General features: G+C 60.2%; 1 protein-coding gene across 2 annotated transcripts in view; it reads right to left on the bottom strand.

The window, feature by feature from the left end:
* Positions 1 to 5060: 5060 nt before the first annotated feature.
* Positions 5061 to 16454, bottom strand: part of GNA12 (G protein subunit alpha 12) — a 66912-nt gene continuing 55518 nt past the window's right edge. For both annotated transcript variants that reach the window (XM_039878954.1, XM_039878944.1), the window contains 2 exons: positions 8926 to 8976; positions 5061 to 7599 (listed from right to left, as the gene is read on the bottom strand). In XM_039878954.1, the coding sequence (XP_039734888.1) occupies positions 7030 to 7599; positions 8926 to 8976 (621 nt within the window). In that variant the 3' untranslated portion in view covers positions 5061 to 7029. The remainder of the gene's footprint in view (positions 7600 to 8925; positions 8977 to 16454) is intronic.

The raw sequence follows: 16454 nt of genomic DNA, 5'->3' as shown, positions 1-16454 counted from the left end.
ACGTGCTCAGTCCAGTCCCCTCACCTTGGTGCTGACGGGCGAGCCAAGGACTCGCTCACCCACCAGAGAGGCCACCGGACACGACAGCCCTGCCTCCTTGGCCACCAAAGGCACCGCCCTGTGAGCGTGTGTCCCGCGGCCTCTGAAGTGACTGCTGGGCGCTCAGCAAACCAACCAGAAACGAAGCCGGCCGCGGCCACATGAGGCCGCCCCAAGGGGCGTGACCCCAGCATTTTAACCAGCATACCTGGGGCCCTGAGCCGGCCGGACCCACCGTCTGCTCCCCGCGGGGGCCACCGCACACACGTCTCTGGCCCGCCGAGTCTGTCCGCGCCAGCCCCGCCCAGGCACAGCTTCGGTGCCGCCTCTTGGGCGAGCCCAGCACGCCCCCCTCGGCTCCACGGACACCACCAGTGCCACGCTTGCTCTTCACACAGGCGTCACTCAGGAGCTCACTGGCCCGTGACCAGGGGGACTGGCCCGGAAGCCGTGCCCGCGGACCGCTGCCTCCCGCCCGCTCCCGGCACGCGGATGACAGGCCGAGCGAACCCCTCCGTCCTCAACGTCCGGCCAGAAGGCGACTTATTCTCACGGTTTCTCACCACGCCCATGGAACGTGACAGTCGCGTTTCAAATACAGTGTCACTGGCGGCTCGGCCTGTCGCCTGGCGGAGTGTCAGAGCGGCTAAAGCGCGTGGCCGGGCGGCTGGGCGGGCAGCACGGTGGCTGTGTCCCCGCCCTGTGGCTGTGTCCGCCCCCCCTCGTGGCTGTGTCCCGCCCCGTGGCTGTGTCCCCGCCCCGTGGCTGTGTCCCCGCCCTGTGGCTGTGTCCCCCCCCTCGTGGCTGTGTCCCCGCCCTGTGGCTGTGTGCCCGCTCTGTCTCACCTGTCACTGAGGAAGTGTGGCCACAGGCGACAGGCCTCGCCCTCGCTGTTAAGCAGGGGAGTCACAGAAAAAGGGGGACTGAGCTGGGTCTGGGGCTCCTGGACGGTGAGGGGACAGTACCGTGAGTGCCCAGCATGTAGAAAGGAGCCCTAACGTCAAAGGCAGGGGCTCGCGGTGGCTCTGTCCGCCTGTCCTAAAGGTACAAGTGGGACAGACATGGGGGAGGGGCAAAGAGGCGGGATCTCTTATCTCGATGACACCGAGGCTCGGCGTCCCCTGGGAGTGACCGGGACAGTTCCTGAGTGTCCCTTCAGTGGGTGGCGGGGACAGTGGCATGCTGCTGTCACCCTGACACCTCTGGCGAGGCAGGACCGCGGCGCGCGGGGGCCTGTGCGGGGGGGCGCGGGGCAGGGGGCGGAGGCCGGCATGAGTCACCGCCTCCTTCCTGTCCCTCTGCTGGCCCTTCCCGCCCGGCCTCTCCGTGCCGCGGCCGTTTGGCACACAGCTCTTGTCAGCACAGCCCAGCACGGCGTGGACTGAGCAGGGGCGAAGCCTGAAAAGCTGAGGGGCTGAACGTGGGCCGAGTGCCCCTCACCGTCCTGGACCCGGAGACCCCTCTGCCCCACAGGCCCTGCCACTGGCGTCCACCGTGCCATAAAGGCAAGCAGCAGTCGCGGCCAGATTCGACGGCCTGGTGGCACCGTCCACTTCCAAAGGCCCAGAGCCAAGCGGAGGCACAGGGGCACGCCAGCACCCCGCGCCGAGGTCACGGGCGGCTGCAACACACAGCACGCTGAGCAAGGAACCCGTGCGACTCATGGTTTCTGTAATGCTCCATGTCACACGTTCGTCACCAAAACTAACAAGAGCCAGGATCAAGAAGGCGGCCTCGAAGGAAGATAAACACTAGGATTCGTCACCTGAGTTCATGCTGCGGTGCGGCCGGAACCCGGGCTCCGGGCAGCCGCCGTGTGGGGCGGCCCCAGCGAGGCGCCTTCCAGACGCGGCTGTCGGTCTCCGCCAGGCAGAGGCCTGGTCCTGCTGTGGCCGGCGGGGGGTCCCGGCCTGTGTGTCCGCGCTCCCCATGCAGACTCTCCGGGCGCCTCCGACGTCCACGTCTTTCTGCCGGGGGTCCTGAAGGCTTATTTACCAGATGGGTCCACTCCGTCCTGTGCTTCCCAGGGCCAGGCGGACGCCACGGATGAGATGCAACGAGAGGAAAGCGCTGCCTCGCCGGGGGCGGCTCCTTCCGTTCACACGAACGCCGTCCACGGCGTTGCTCCCGCCGCGACCCCGCCGGCCGCCACTGCTGCCCAGCCGCTGCCTTGCATCCCCGCCACACGGCGGTCACTAGCTCGAAAATGGCTACGTCTGCTGTCGAATGAACACTGGGTGGAACGTGAGGTCCTGGCCGCTGGAGCCGGCGCCCGCGAGGAAGCGGAGGCAGGATGGAGAGGGACGGCCCGGGCTGAGGATGGCCACGCACCCACCCCGCCGCTGGGCAGCCCCGGCGCACGCCGCATGGCTGCATGCGCAGTGGGCCGCCGAGGAGACCCCCGCTTCGGGAGGCGCCTGCCCCGAAGGCAGCCTCACCCAGGAGGCCCACGGAGGCAGCGCCGGGCAGTAGATCCCCAGCCACACGCCCTCCCGCCTCGACCTCGCTGCCCAGCTGCGGTGGGGGCAGCTGGCGCTGGGCAGTGGCCATGCTAGGAGGGAAACGTCGCTGAGGGCTCACAGGACCCACATGCGGAGCCCGCTGAGCCAGCCGCGCACGTCCCCACCCATGGTCCCCCCTGCGGCCTGGACTCGGTGTCCGGAAGCGGGCTGCGGCCGGCCCGGCACGGGCAGTGTGGGGCAGGTGCGTGACGGAGCACCTTGCCGAGGCCCCACCGCCACCCCGGCCTGTCCCCTCCACAGGGTCCCCCGTGGCACGGCTGCTCTGCAGGGTGCACACCGGGGCCCCAGCGGGTGGGCTGAGGACGCAGTGGCGCGTGGAGGGGTGAGCTCGCGGCACCGAACGCCGGGCCGCACCTGTCGGCAGGGAACCGCGGGCCGGTCGGCGCTGGCTGGTCTGCACAGCTGAGAGAAAGGACACTCGGGTAGCTGCAGGTCGACGCGTGTCACAGGTGAAAGCGCTTCAGGCCCCGGAGCGGGCGGACTCCACAGGGGCTCCCTTCGCATTTCCGGCTCGGCAGGCTTGTCACAGGCTCTGACAGGCGGACTCTCGGGAAAGACGAAGGAAGCGGGCACAGGCTGCGTGCGGGTCTGCAGGTCGCCGTTCCCGGCCACCTCACCCCTGCAGGAGGCCCGATTCCCCGGGCGGCAACCCCATCTCCCCCACCCAGCCGCACGGCGTCACCGACTGCCAGAGCTCGGCCCGGCCAGGACGTCTGCGTGCTCACCGTTTCCCGTGCCGTCCTGCTCCTTCCCGCCATGACCCGGGGTTGGCGCCCGGGGTCTCCTGGCCGTCACCACGTCGGGGTCAGCAGAAGCGCCGTGGCACGTGTCCCGCCCCAGGAGCCACTCTGGTGCCAGGCGGGACGGGGCGTGACGGCGCTCCTCCAGCGAGCGGCCTGCTTGTGGTCTGGAGGGCGTCCACCGGGGCAGGCTCCACGGCACTGTGCAGACCAGACCGGGCCGGGCGGGCCTTCCCGACCCCGGGCGCCCGGGCTGCGTGTCCAGGTCTCCCCGGGGGCAGGCCCTGGGACCCGCCGCCCTCGGCCGCAGGCAGGAGGCAGACACAGCAGTGGCTGTGAACACGGTGGTGGTGTCCCCGCCCCGGTCCCCCTCTGCTCGCAGTCAGCTCACTGCTGCCTGTCCGTGGACCCCGGCACGGGCGGCACGTCGTGACACAGCAGTGTCAGCCCTCTCTGGGGACCCAGGACGCCCAGCACGGCCCTGGGGCTGGACCAGGGGGCGGGGGCAGGGAGCCAGCCCCGCTCCGGGCGGGCAGTGCTTGGGCGTGAGACGGAAGTGCGTGGCACGGTCACCCTGGGCCGCCGTGCGCGTGGAGCCGGCCGAGGGCCAGCTTGTCCCCTCTCCGAGCAGTGCCTCCTGAGTGTCCAGGGGTCGGTCAGAACGAGGTTGCCGAGCATGTCCTTGTGCCTTCTGGGGAACAAGGCACTGAAGGCCCTCAAACAGGGGGCTGCCGTGAAGGCCTGGCCAGACTGCGCCCCTCACTGGCACGATCACAGAAGCCACCACTGCTCTGAGGCGGCTGCTGGTCAGCGAGGGGGGACGCAGTGGCTGTGACCCTGCAACAGTGTCCTCCACACACAACACAGAATCCTAGAAGCCTGGAGGGCCTGCCCAGGTGACGGCCACTGACCACCACGCAGATCCTCCTTCTAGAAGGGTCCTGGGCGTGATGCGCTGTGCTGACAACTGGGACCCCTTCACGCTGCGTTTTGTGGCTGGAAAGGTCACCCCAGGGTCGCAACCCCTGAACCCCGTCCCGCTCGCCCCCTTGCGTTCCCCCGGCCTCCGCACGGCTGCGGTGTTGGTCGCCGGGCCCGTCTCCTTGGGCTTCCAGACCCGAGAGCGGCAGGACGCCCCCCCGCCCACACTGCGTGTCTAAACGCGTGCACGCCCCACGCATGTCGCGAAGTCGTGTCCCAGAGGCCTTCCTTCAAAACGGTGTTTGTGACAGCTCTGCTGTGTGTCAGGCTTTAGCACGTGAAAGTAAAACTGTGACAATCAGAAGATGAGCCTCGACATGTTTAGGATTAGAGAGTTATTTGCTCTACAGTTATTTTTGGAACTGAAAATTTAAAAATTGGTTTTGAATGCTGAGTGGTATTTTCTATGAGCAAAGAAAAACTAGGGATTCATTTTACTAAACCCAGAAACTGGAGGTGGGTACACCCCAACGCAGACCCTCCCCACCAGTGCTGATTCGGCGTGCGGCTCACCGGGACGCCCGTTCTGACGGTGCCTCCAGCTCACACGCCGAGCGAGGCGGCGGCTGTTGCCAGGACCCTGAGTTGGTCCTTCTCAACTCACAGTCTGGTTTCGAGGTCAGTTTTTGATCTTGGAGTTAAAATAACCGACTCGCTTTTCTCCAAGAAATAAAACATTTTAAGAATAAGAATTCTAGAGAGCTCTATAAATTACAAGCGGAAACTCAAAAAGCTTTGAAACGATTTCTCTACAAACAGAATAGTTCACGAGAAAAGATCTTATTTTGAGGAAGTTTATTGTTACATTTTTGCAATAATAGATGAGGCACAACTATCTCCTGCTTCTCCAATATCTCAATAAAAAAGACAATAATCAAGGATAACAGTGAAATTAGAATAAAAAATTACAAAAGCCTAAGGTTTTGAAGACAAATGACTACGATCTATGTGTAAGAAAAGCTGTAAATGGTTTTAGCTCAGCCTTGCAAGTCACCTCCCTCCCCAGCCAGCACGAACCGCAGAAGCCACTCAGCAGAGCCGTGTGGCCGGGGCCCGTGCTGGTCGGGGGCCCCAGCCTCGGGGCCACCCAGCCTGCCTCCCAGACAGCTCGGCACTGTCTCTCGTTACTTACACGAATGTGAACCAGCAAGTACAGCACACTGTCAAAGGGGAAAGGCGCTCACGGACGAGGCCAGGAGGCGGTTCAAAGCCACCGGGTCCACCAAAGGTGACGGCAGCAGGCTCCACCTGAACCAGAACTTCGCCGAGCTGCCAAGCGACAGCCTGAACCTGACCAAGCAAGAGGCCCAGCGCGGTGACGGCAAAGGCATCCCGCACTGCCACCGCCGCCAGAGGGAACTGTGGTTTCGGGCCCGCCCTGACGGGGCCCGCTGAGAGCCCTCTCCCCTTGAAGCCACATCGCCGGCCTGACCCTGGGCCACAGCCGGTCATTTGCGAAGAGCCACAGGAACCAGTACGAAACCAGCAACTTTTTTCCAGCCAAGAAAAGAGCTAAGACCCTGGCGAACAGCACCGTGCAGCCTTGAGCACAGAGAGCATTTCACGTGGTCCCCTTGTTACAGCAAGGGGACGCCAGGGGTGACTCGGCGCAGGTCTTGTCCTCCACGTTCTTCTGGTCAGCACCTGCCACAAGATCGAAGCTACCTGGCTTGCGGACAATGAGCTGAGCAATGCGAAGGAGTGGGCAGTGTGACCTGAGGACAAGAGCCTAAGACGCGTGCTCGAGCCACAGCGACACCCCGGTGCCAGCTACAGAGGACACGCCTTTCCTTCTCCGTGCTGGGGCGAGCCCCAAGCACAGGGGACAGACTTTTTAGTAGAGTGAGACACAGCATGGACCGCGGTGTGTTTTTACAGACAGCGAGGCCCCGGCAGGAACTGGACCAGCGACCTGAGTGTCGGGTGTGCCGGCCCAGAGCCTCCTGCAGATGAGAGCAGTCTGCATGCAGGGCCCAGCCGACGGCAGGCACAGCTGTCCAGGCACCGGGGTGGTGGCAGTGTGAAGGACAGGTGTCTCTGGGCGCTGCGGCTCCTGAGAGGTTGTCTGTGGGGGGCGGGCCCAGCGGCTGTGAGCCAGCAAGAGCTGTGCTGGTGACCGGCCGCGCGCGGTGGCCAGCGAGCAGCAGGAAGCTCTCCACGGCTTCGGCGAGGCCGTGCTCAGTGCCGCCCCTGCAGGCAGCAGAGGGTGCCGCGGGGGCGGAGGGGTCAGCACCGCCGTGAGCACGCGGACGTGCGCTGTCGGCACGCTGTCCCGGCACCTGCCCCACCGTGCCAAGGCGGGGAGCACGGGCCGTCGGGGGCGTTAAGGCAGGCCCGGCCTGGGGGCTCCTGCCCCCCGCAGAGGGGCCCTGGGCTTCATCTGACGCGCCCGCCCGGGCCTCGCAGGAAATGGCCCGGGAGTTGTCAAAGGCAACTGGTTCGCTTTGGGAGGTGGCACCGAGACCCCCAGGGGGGCAGGGTGGGGTGGGGTGGGGCTCTGCGTTCGGTGGCAGTGGCACCGGGCGCCTACAAGCTACTTCTAGGCAAAGCTTTCGGGTTAGTCGGCCTCACTGAAGACGTGCGCGTTAGAGAGGAGAGCCGTCTGCGAGGCCCGCTGGTGAGTCGGTCGCTAGCGTGCACGCTCGGTCACCTGCCGGGGGGTTCTCAGTAGTTTGCCAGCCCGGGCTCAGTAGCTAGTCAGTGTCCGTGTCCTGCGGCCCTCGGGGGCGGCGGGCGCGGCCTGCGCCTCACTGCAGCATGATGTCCTTCAGGTTCTCCTGCAGGATGGTGTCCTTCACCGCGTGGAACACGAAGCGGATGTTCTCGGTGTCGATGGCGGTGGTGAAGTGGTGGAACAGTGGCTTGCTCCGGTTCCGCCGCTTCCGGTCGAAGCACTGCACCAGGTGGCGCTGGACGTCCTCCAGCCGGTGCGGGTCGCCCCGGAAGTCCGGGAAGTGCTTCTTGATGCTCACGGTCTTCACCTTCTCCACCAGGAGGTCCATCTTGTTCAGGAACAGGATGATGGAGACGTTGAAGAACAGCTTGTTGTTGACGATCGTCTCGAAGATGTTCATGGACTCCTGCAGCCGGTTGGTGCGCCTGTCCTCCATGAGGACCTGGTCGTACTCGCTGGAGGACACCATGAACAGGATCGAGGTGATCCCGTCGAAGCACTGGAACCACTTCTGGCGCTGGGACCGCTGACCGCCCACGTCCACCATCTTGAAGGGGATTTTCTTAATAACAAAGTCATGCTCCACGATGCCCTTGGTGGCCTTCCTCGCCAGCAGGATGTCTTGCTTACTGGGAAAGTAGTTCTGTAAAACACGGGACACGGAGAGGCTGAGGGGGGCGAAAACAGAGAGGAAAAGACGGGGTGGAAGGCACAGTCGGGCGACCTCTGCGGGACGTCGAACCGAATGCCAAACGCGGCTTTGCTCACAAACGAGAGACTTACCACGAAGCAGACAGCGAAGGGATCGAACGGCTCCTTTCAGAACGAACGGAGGCCGAGGAAGTTACCAGAATCTCGGCGTTAGCCGTGGAATCTCAACCACTCTCTTCTCCACAGGAAACTAACCATCTTGTCTCTGCACTAAAGCTACCTTCGATTTTTCTAGCGTCCAGAGCGTGTCGCTCCAGAGCCTTGCTGGGACCTGACCGAACGTGGGCCTGGCAGCGCTGTTTACACGCTGTCCGTGACGCGCTCCGTGAGTCGCCCCGGGAGCCCCTGATGACCTTCACCGCACGCAGGAGCAGCCCGTCTCACGGAGCCGTGAGCTGGCGCTGCGGACGCCTGCGACTCCGCCCGAGGCCACTTGTGCAGCAGCCTCACCAAACCCAGCAGGGACGATGACGTGTCCGAGACCCAGCTACGGACGCGCAGGGCGGGCAGGGCACAGAGGTGCAGCTTCGCCGACACGCGGGTGGAGGGCAAAGCCCGGACGACGTGAGGTGCCCAGGGGAGAAAGGAGCTATAGCGACTCCACGGACGAAGCGAAAGAACACGAAAGACGGGGGGAGGACCCCGCAGGTTTAAAGACGCGTGGGTGACGTGGAGCGACGGCTACGTCCCGACCCAGCGAGGACAGCGGCTCGAACTGCTAAGATGAGCAGCACCCGCAGGAAACGACGAGCCGGCCGGGAGCCCCGAGGTGGCTCTGAGGAGTGGCTGCCACCCTTCAGATGCAGCGTGGCACTGGGGTGATGAGCGCGCTGCAGTCCCGCCTTCCAGAGACACACGGTGGCCCCCTGCTGGCCGAATGGCCTGAGGACCTGTTCGCGTCTGCGGGGTGGGGTGAGGAGTCCCCGACTCTATGCTGGAGGAGCCCGAGTTTCCCACAATGAAAACTGAAACCGTCCACGTGCTCAGGTCCCTTTATGGGGATCTGGGCGGAGGGACCTCAGAGACGCTGCCCGACACCTCGCTTAGCAGTCTGAAGGCTCACGAGCAAGACAGAGACACTTCCCATGGGCATGAGGGAGCTGTCCCCACGGAGCACGTGCACCCCTCCACCCCGACACACAGAGGAAGGCCACCAAGGCCACTGCGCCGGCCAAGGTCACCAGGCCGTGTCACCGGCTGCTTCGGTCTCCACGCAGACGCTGCGCGACGTGCTCGGTCGCGGGGTGGGGGTACTCACCAGCTGGCCGATCCGGTCCAAGTTGTCCAGAAAGTACTTCACCGACTCGCCCTGCGTGGAGGAAACACACACAGCTCAGTCCTGGCCCGGCAGACAGAACCTGCGCGGGGACACAGTGTGGCCGCCGCCGCGGAGACGGGAAGGCGTCCACGCGTGTTTAAAGTTAACATTCTGAGTTAAAAAAGGCCGTTTCTCTAGCGCTGACCCCCAGATTCAAACTCAGCTGCTGGCAAAGTGGCCCTGCTCGGTTCCAGAGCCGGCGATGCTGGGCCCTCGGACCAGGCTGATGGCCCCTTCCAGACGTGGCTCCGCTTGTCCGCGGACAGCACCAGAGTGAGGATCTGGGTCACGTCCGCGTGAGGAGTCCTGCTCCTGACGAGGTGACCCACTGTGCTGCAGACACGTCTCTGAAAAAGCGAGTCTTTGGGAGGGGCAGAGGAACAACGGCTCTCGGCCTCTGGAGACGGGCCTGGCACGCCCGGGCCACTCCGCACACCTGCACGGCCGCACCCCGCCTCCGACTCGGACGGCGCTGGTAGACCGCCGTGTCCCCCTGCGTCCCCCGGGCATTCTCTGGACTGATTGTCCAGGCAGGCTGTCCCCTGGCTGGAGGCGCGCCGGGCCACCAGAGGCAGCGGCACTGGCGGGCGTACAGGGCTGGGTCTGGGGGCGCCTGGTGTCGACCTAAATGGAGCTAAACGGAGGCGGGGGTCACTGAACAGCATGGAGGGTGGTGCAAACATGCCCCCCGTGATACGAGGGACGAGCTCTCCAGGGTCCCACGGGACCTGGGTGCCGGGAGACCCGTGGGGCCGGTCCTGGGTCCTCTGCTCCTGTGGGGGGGTCCCCTGGGTGCCATACTCCAGGGAGCGTGCGGAGGGCCTGAGGGGGAGGCCGTGGGGAAGGCACATGGTGACAGCGCCGGCCCGCGGCCTCATGAAGAGGGGAGGGCAGAGGAGGACGCAGGGCAGGGCAGGGCCCCAGTTTACCTCCAGCCTGTCCCCAACAGGCCCCAGGGAGGACCGAGGGGCAAGTTTCCCTTAGTGAAGGTCGAGTCGACCTCCCCATTTTAAAGTGAAGAGGCAGCATTTGTTCGCGGGGGTGGAGTCACGCCTTCCCCACCGGCGCAGAGCCGACGAGCGAGGCACCGTCCTCCCGGACTCCTGGACGCGGGCGCAGGGGCGTGGGCGCGGACTCGGCCCCGGCCGCCCTTCTGCCCTGGACGCGGGCGCAGGGGCGTGGGCGTGGACTCGGCCCCGGCCGCCCTTCTGCCCAGGCAGGCGAGAGGCCAGGGTCCAAACGCCCGGAGCTCGGGGGTGGAGGGGCTCGCCGCCCCCACCTGCCCGCAGCGGGGACTGGGGAGGCGCCGGGCCTGTCCCCACTGCTGTCGCTGCCACTGTGTCCGCTGTCTCCTTCCACGCGGACAGGAGCCAGCTGGCGAGGCGGAGGCACAGAGCGGCTGACCCTGAGCAAAGCTACCTGCTTCACGACTCGCTTCCCTTGAAATTCCTCTGGCCTCCTGCTGCCCCGCACTCAGGAGGCTCGAGGCTGTGTGACCCTCACCCGCACGCGCGTGGGGCGCCCTGGACGCCGCCCGCTCTGAGGGCTGAGCCGCCAGTGGTGCAGGCGTGACAGGGCTGGCGGCCTCACGAGTCGACAGTGTGCCCAAGCACAGCCCCACATCCGCTGGTGAATACGGCAGGATCTGGAGCCCCCAAGACAGCACCCATCCTGTGCAGGACACGACCCGAAGGCACCCTGCCTGTGGGGAGCCAGGAAACGGCCCTCGCCCTCGAGGGAAAAGAGGATCAACAGAACCAACCTGAATAACCCAGATGCCGGAACTATCAGACAGACTTTAACGCAGCCATTACAATTATGTTCAATTAGGTGATGAAATGCTTATCACAATTAGGTAATGAAATGCTTATCACGAATAGAGATGTAAAAAATCTTAGCAGTAAATGGAAACCATAAGGAGAGCCAAACAGAAATTTCAGAACTGAAATGTATAATATCTAAAACGACAAATTTAATGTGCAGACTTAATAACCAACTGAAGACGACACAGAAAAGACTTAGTGAACTTTCACCTTCGAGTAACAGAAATGACCGAATCCCACTGGAAAACGAGATTGCTAAAGGGAGGTGACTCTGGCATCTGCGGGCAGCTTCAGCTCTAACGCACTGTGACTGGAACCCACAACAGAACAGGGACAGTCGGCAGGACGAAGGCCTTTTCTTAAAAAGAAAACTTTCCGAATTTGGTGAAAGGCATAAATGTACAGATTTTAAGAAACTCCACAAATTCCAAACACAATAAATGTGGAGAGAATCACACCAAGGATCTCAGACAACACACCTCTAAATAATCCATGGGTCCAAGAGAAATCACACATTTCTGGGCCGACGTGTAAGAGCTTGAAGTTGTCACTTCGGCCGTCGCAACAAGGAAAAGGCTGACTGAACTGAAAATCAACAACTGCTCTCAGATCCACAGAGAACTGACGTCACAGGGCAAACTGTGGCCACCAGCTGCCACCCCAAACTAGAGAGAGAGGCGCATGCAGAGCATTACAGCTCGCCAGGAGCCAGCATCGGATGCAGCGCATCCTGCTTTAACCGAAATTATAAGACGAACGGCGAAAATCACAGTGCCAAGACGTGAAGCATCGCAACCAGACTCGGATATGGCAGCGGTTTTAGAATGAACAGACTGGACACTTAAAATAATTATGACTAAGCTGCTAAGGGCGCTCATGGGAAAAGTGGGCAGCGTGCGAGACCAGAGAGGCGGGCAGCGTGAGCAGACGGGCAACTCTGGGTCAGACGTCAGAAGCGTCGGAGCCCAGAAGCACATCGAGGTGTGCGGGGGTCTCGTGGGACCAGACGCCGTCGCAGCTGAGCTGAACTGTGGGACACCCAGCTGCTGCTGGGTGTGGGGGAAATCCCCACACACCTGGGCACAGCAGGCACACAGGTGTTTTCCATACGAGTCAAATCCAACAATGTACAAAAGGAAAATACATCAATAAAACAGAAATTGAAAACCATTTTAACAAAATAAGGAGGAAAAAACATGAATGTTTCCATAGATGTAGAAAAAGCGTTTGTTAAAAGTCACCATCCATTCGTGGTTGAAACGTCTCATTGAACTATAAAAAAGGAACTTTCCCAGTCTGATGAAGGGGATCTATGGAGAACCCACGGCTAACATCGTCCTTACTGTTGGAACGATGAGCTCGTTCCCCGCTGGCTGGGCGCGAGGCAAGGCGCCCACGTCTGGTCAGCACTGAGGAAGGGCCAGCAAATAAAAAAAAAAAATAAAATAAAAAAAAGCAAACAAAAGGCACAAGGGTTGAAAAGCAAGAAATAAAACTAAACTCACAGATCACATCGCTGGTTGCATGTGAAATCCTAAGGAATCTGTGAGAAAGTTAACAAAAGGACCAGTAAGTGACGGCAGCAAAGGCACGAGACACAAGGTCAACACGCAAAAATCAAGTGTGCTTTATATACTGGCAGTAAACAACTGGGATACGAAATTCGGAAAAACCTATTCCACTTAGCAGTAAGAAACACAAAATACTTACGAGTAAAACTTTTTTTGTTTCGCTATACGTTTTGTATTTCGAAATAATTTAGATGCACAGGAAGTTGCAGAGACAGTACAGAGAAGTCCAGTGTACCTGGCCCCCATTTCTCCCAATGGTCACGTCTCACGTAACTACGGTACGACATCGAGACCGGGACCCGGCACTGGCACAGCGCGTGTACAGCTCTACGCGCTCTCACGTCTGCGGATTCGCGTGGCCCCTCCTCGCACTGGAGGCGGAGACGCGCTCCCCCGGCACAGAGACCCGGCCTCCTCCCTCCACCATCCTCGGCCCTGGCAACCGCCAATCGGGCCGCCGTCACTGATCTGTTCTGTTGTACGGCTTTGCCTTTTCTGGATTGTACTCGAACGGGAACAACACAGCAAGTGACGCTTAGGGCCTGGCTCTCCTCCACTCAGCAGAATGCCTCGAGATGTAACCAGCTGCAGTGGACATCAAACGCTTGTTCCTTGTAATTGCTGAGTTGCAGCCCGTGCTGTGGTGCACCCGTCTGTTAGGCACCCACCGATCTAGAGACGCTCTCGCCGTGTCTGTGTTCTGGCTGCTGCAGAATAAGCTGCTGTCAACGTTGGTGCACGTGCTGGGTGGGCACGGCTTTCATTCTCCGGATGACATTCGGGAGCCTGACTGCTGGGTCGTGCAGTGCGCACACGCTTAGTTTTTGAAAGAAACTCACAAACGGTTTTCCAGGATGGCTGCACCATTGTGCACGCCCACCAGTGATGTGTGAGAGATGCCACACATACACTCACCAGCCTTTGCTATTGTGATTTTTTTGGTTGATCTGTTCTAATAAGTATCTCAATATGGTTTTAAACTGCATTTCCCTTAATTTGCGACGACCCGATGGCTAGTGATGCTGAGCTTCTTTTCATGGACTTTTACGCCATCTGAACACCCTCTCGGGTGAAATTGCTTCATATCTGCTACTCATTTTCTTGGATTATTTTGTTACTGTTGAGTTTTGAGAGTCCTCCTTTGTTGGATATGTGGTTGGCAAATATTTTCTCTCAATCTGTGCCTTGTCTTTTCATCCTCTTAAGAACATCTTTTGCAGAGCGAAAGTTTTGAATTCTGATGATGTGAGAACTGACTTTTTTCCAAAAATAATTATTTTCTTTCATAGATAGTGCTTTTGATGTCACATCTGAGAACTCTTCACCCAGAGTTAGGTACCAAAGAGTTTCTCAAACGTCATCTTCTCAAAGTTTTGTAGTTTACATTTAAATCTGTGATCAGTTTAATTTTTGGATACGGTGTGAGATTAGGTCAAGGTTCTTCTTCCGTTTTTTTAAGTCTGTGGATGTCCAGTGGTCCCAGCTGTCCTTCCTCCGCTGACCTGCTTTTGCACTTGTCAAAAATGAGTCGGACCCACGTCTGTCCCACCCGCCCGTGTGTCCGTCTCTGTGCTGCCAGCGCAGTCTTGGTCACTGCAGCTACGCAGAAAGTCTGAAGGGACGCAGAGCGCTTCCTCCCAGCTTGCTGTTCCCTCCAGACCGTCTGGCTGCTGGAGTGACTCTCCGCGTGGCTTTCAGAGCAACTGTATTTGTATTCGCAAAGGTCTCGCTGCGATTGTAACAGGGTTCTGTTAGAGCTGTATAAAAATGAGCGGGGCTGACATCTTTACTGTGTTGAGGCCTCTGACCCACGAACACAGAATGTCTCTCCGTGTGCTGAGATGCGCTCTGATTTCTTTAATGAGTGTCTTAGAGTTTTTATGAAATTAGTCCCATATATGGTTTGCTAAATTACGCCAAAGTATTTCCCTTTTTAGGGGAGCAATTGTTAATGGTTTTATATTTCAAATTTTGTGTTCATTGCTAGTGTATAGAAATAAAATTGATATTAATGTGTTGACTGTGTATCCTGTAACCTTGCTGAACTGACTGACTAGCTCTGTGACTTTTTAGGTGGATTCCTTGGTATTTTCTGTCACCCGACAATAGGACTTTTTCCGATCCGTATGCCTCATATTTCCTTTCTTGTATTTCTTGCCTTATCACAGTAGCTCAAACAGATTTTTTTCTTTAAAAAAGTGAAAAACCTCTTCACTGGAAACTGTAGAACCCGGCTACAAAAACTTTAAGACCTACATAATTGGTGGGGTGTGCCACGTTTGTGAATTGTGAAAGACTTGATATTGTTAAGATGTCAGTTCTTCCCAAATTTATCTATAGATTCGATAAATCCCAATTAAAATCTCGGCGGGCGTTTTTTTTTTTTGGTGGAAACTGTTAAGCAGAATAACTAAATAATTTTATAAAAGAAAAACGATTTACGATGCCCGATTTCAAGGCCTGTTATAAATTGAGAGTAGAAGAGTTTGGTGTCGGGGAAAGGCGCCTGGCTACGCGGACAGAACGGGAGGCCAGAACTGGACCCACAGAGACGGCCGCCGGCCTTCGACGCCGTCAAGTAACTCAAGGGGGAAGGACGTCTTCAGTGAAGGGAGCCTGGGCAGCACGTGCGGCACGTGTCGTTGGAAAAGCTGGCGATCCGTACGGGGTGCGGGACAGACCCTACCCGAACCACACACAAAAGTTAACCCAGAACAGGTCACAGACTAGACATAAAGACTGAAGCTGCAGACTTGGGGAAAATTGAGGTCAAAGTCTCTGTGACTCTGGGCTGGGAACGATGTCCGCGCTGGCGGAACTTCAGGACGAGCTCGACAGCACGCGCCCGGCGCGGTGCCCCCTCAACGTGGCAGGGGCCGGTGGCCAAGCGGGGACGCACTCCCGCGAGCAGGCGCACCTGGGGGGCCTCGTCTAAGCGGGTGAGCCTTTTCAGAGAGGCGGCTCCTCCTGGCCTGACAGCGGGGCGGGGAGCGCGGGGCGGCCCCCGCTGACGAGCAGGGAGACACGGAGATCGCGGTCAGACGGCTGCAAGGAGATGGCCTCCGACGACAGGGGAGCTGGCCACCCAGCCCTGAGCCCGCGAGAGGACTGGCGCCCCTGGCACCGGACCCCGGCCAGAGCGGGGGGCAGCGACCCCGAGCGGCCGGGTGACCTGCCGCCTGCAGCCCCGCACCCTTGCTCATGTCCCCTCAGCTCGGCCAGCGCCTTGCGCACAGGCACGATGCGCCCGCTGGAGAGCGGACGAACACGAAACATCGAAACATCGCCTCCTTTAAGACGCGGTGCTGCCGGCCGTCTGGGGAAGCCCGCCCCATCACAGCGGCAGGACGAGGGGACCACGCTCCCCACACCCCCGCGGCTGTGCGACCGGCGGGAAATGGAAGCACCGAGAACCTCACGAGCGCCGTGAAACTCGCACGCTTAGGCATCAGCCATCAGCCATCAGCCACCGCAAAACACCGCTGAGTCAGAAGCCGGTTTCCTCGGGCTCTTTAGAAAAGCCCCTGTATTTTTACTCAATTATTCAAATAAAACCACCACCACCTCTGGCCCGTGCGACATCTCCCCAACTGTCAACACTCACTGGGTTAGAAATTAAAACTGGATCACAAAACGCAGAGCTGGGACGCACCGGCCTGGCCCATCGGCGGGGCCCCCGTCCAACGCCACGTGCCTCTGGAAGCTCCAAACGCACGCGCGGAAAGGGCGAACGGCATCTCAGCCTCGTTACGAAACCCCTCCCGCCCCGACCACGCTTTGGGAACCTCCGGGCAGCGTGATCGCCAGAGCCAGGGCTGGGAGCAGCCCGGGTCCGCTTCGGGGTCACAGAACGGACCCCTGGGAACGAACGCGAGAGACCTCGCCCCGTGTGCGGCAACACGATGCGTCTCAACGTGTGACAATGAGCTGAAGGAGCGAGCCGGACAGGGCGTTTACACGGCCCTCGTTTACATGGACTTTAAAAACAGGCACAACCGAACACAATGACGGTCACGGCTGCTGACCCGCTGATCGTGCTTCCCATGTGCCGGGCACTGCGCCACGTGTCACCCAC

This window comes from Pteropus medius, unplaced genomic scaffold (assembly GCF_902729225.1).
Source record: "Pteropus medius unplaced genomic scaffold, Ma_sr-lr_union100, whole genome shotgun sequence".
In the NCBI taxonomy this organism is placed as follows: Eukaryota; Metazoa; Chordata; class Mammalia; order Chiroptera; family Pteropodidae; genus Pteropus; species Pteropus medius.
This window is presented reverse-complemented; position numbering and strand designations above follow the sequence as displayed.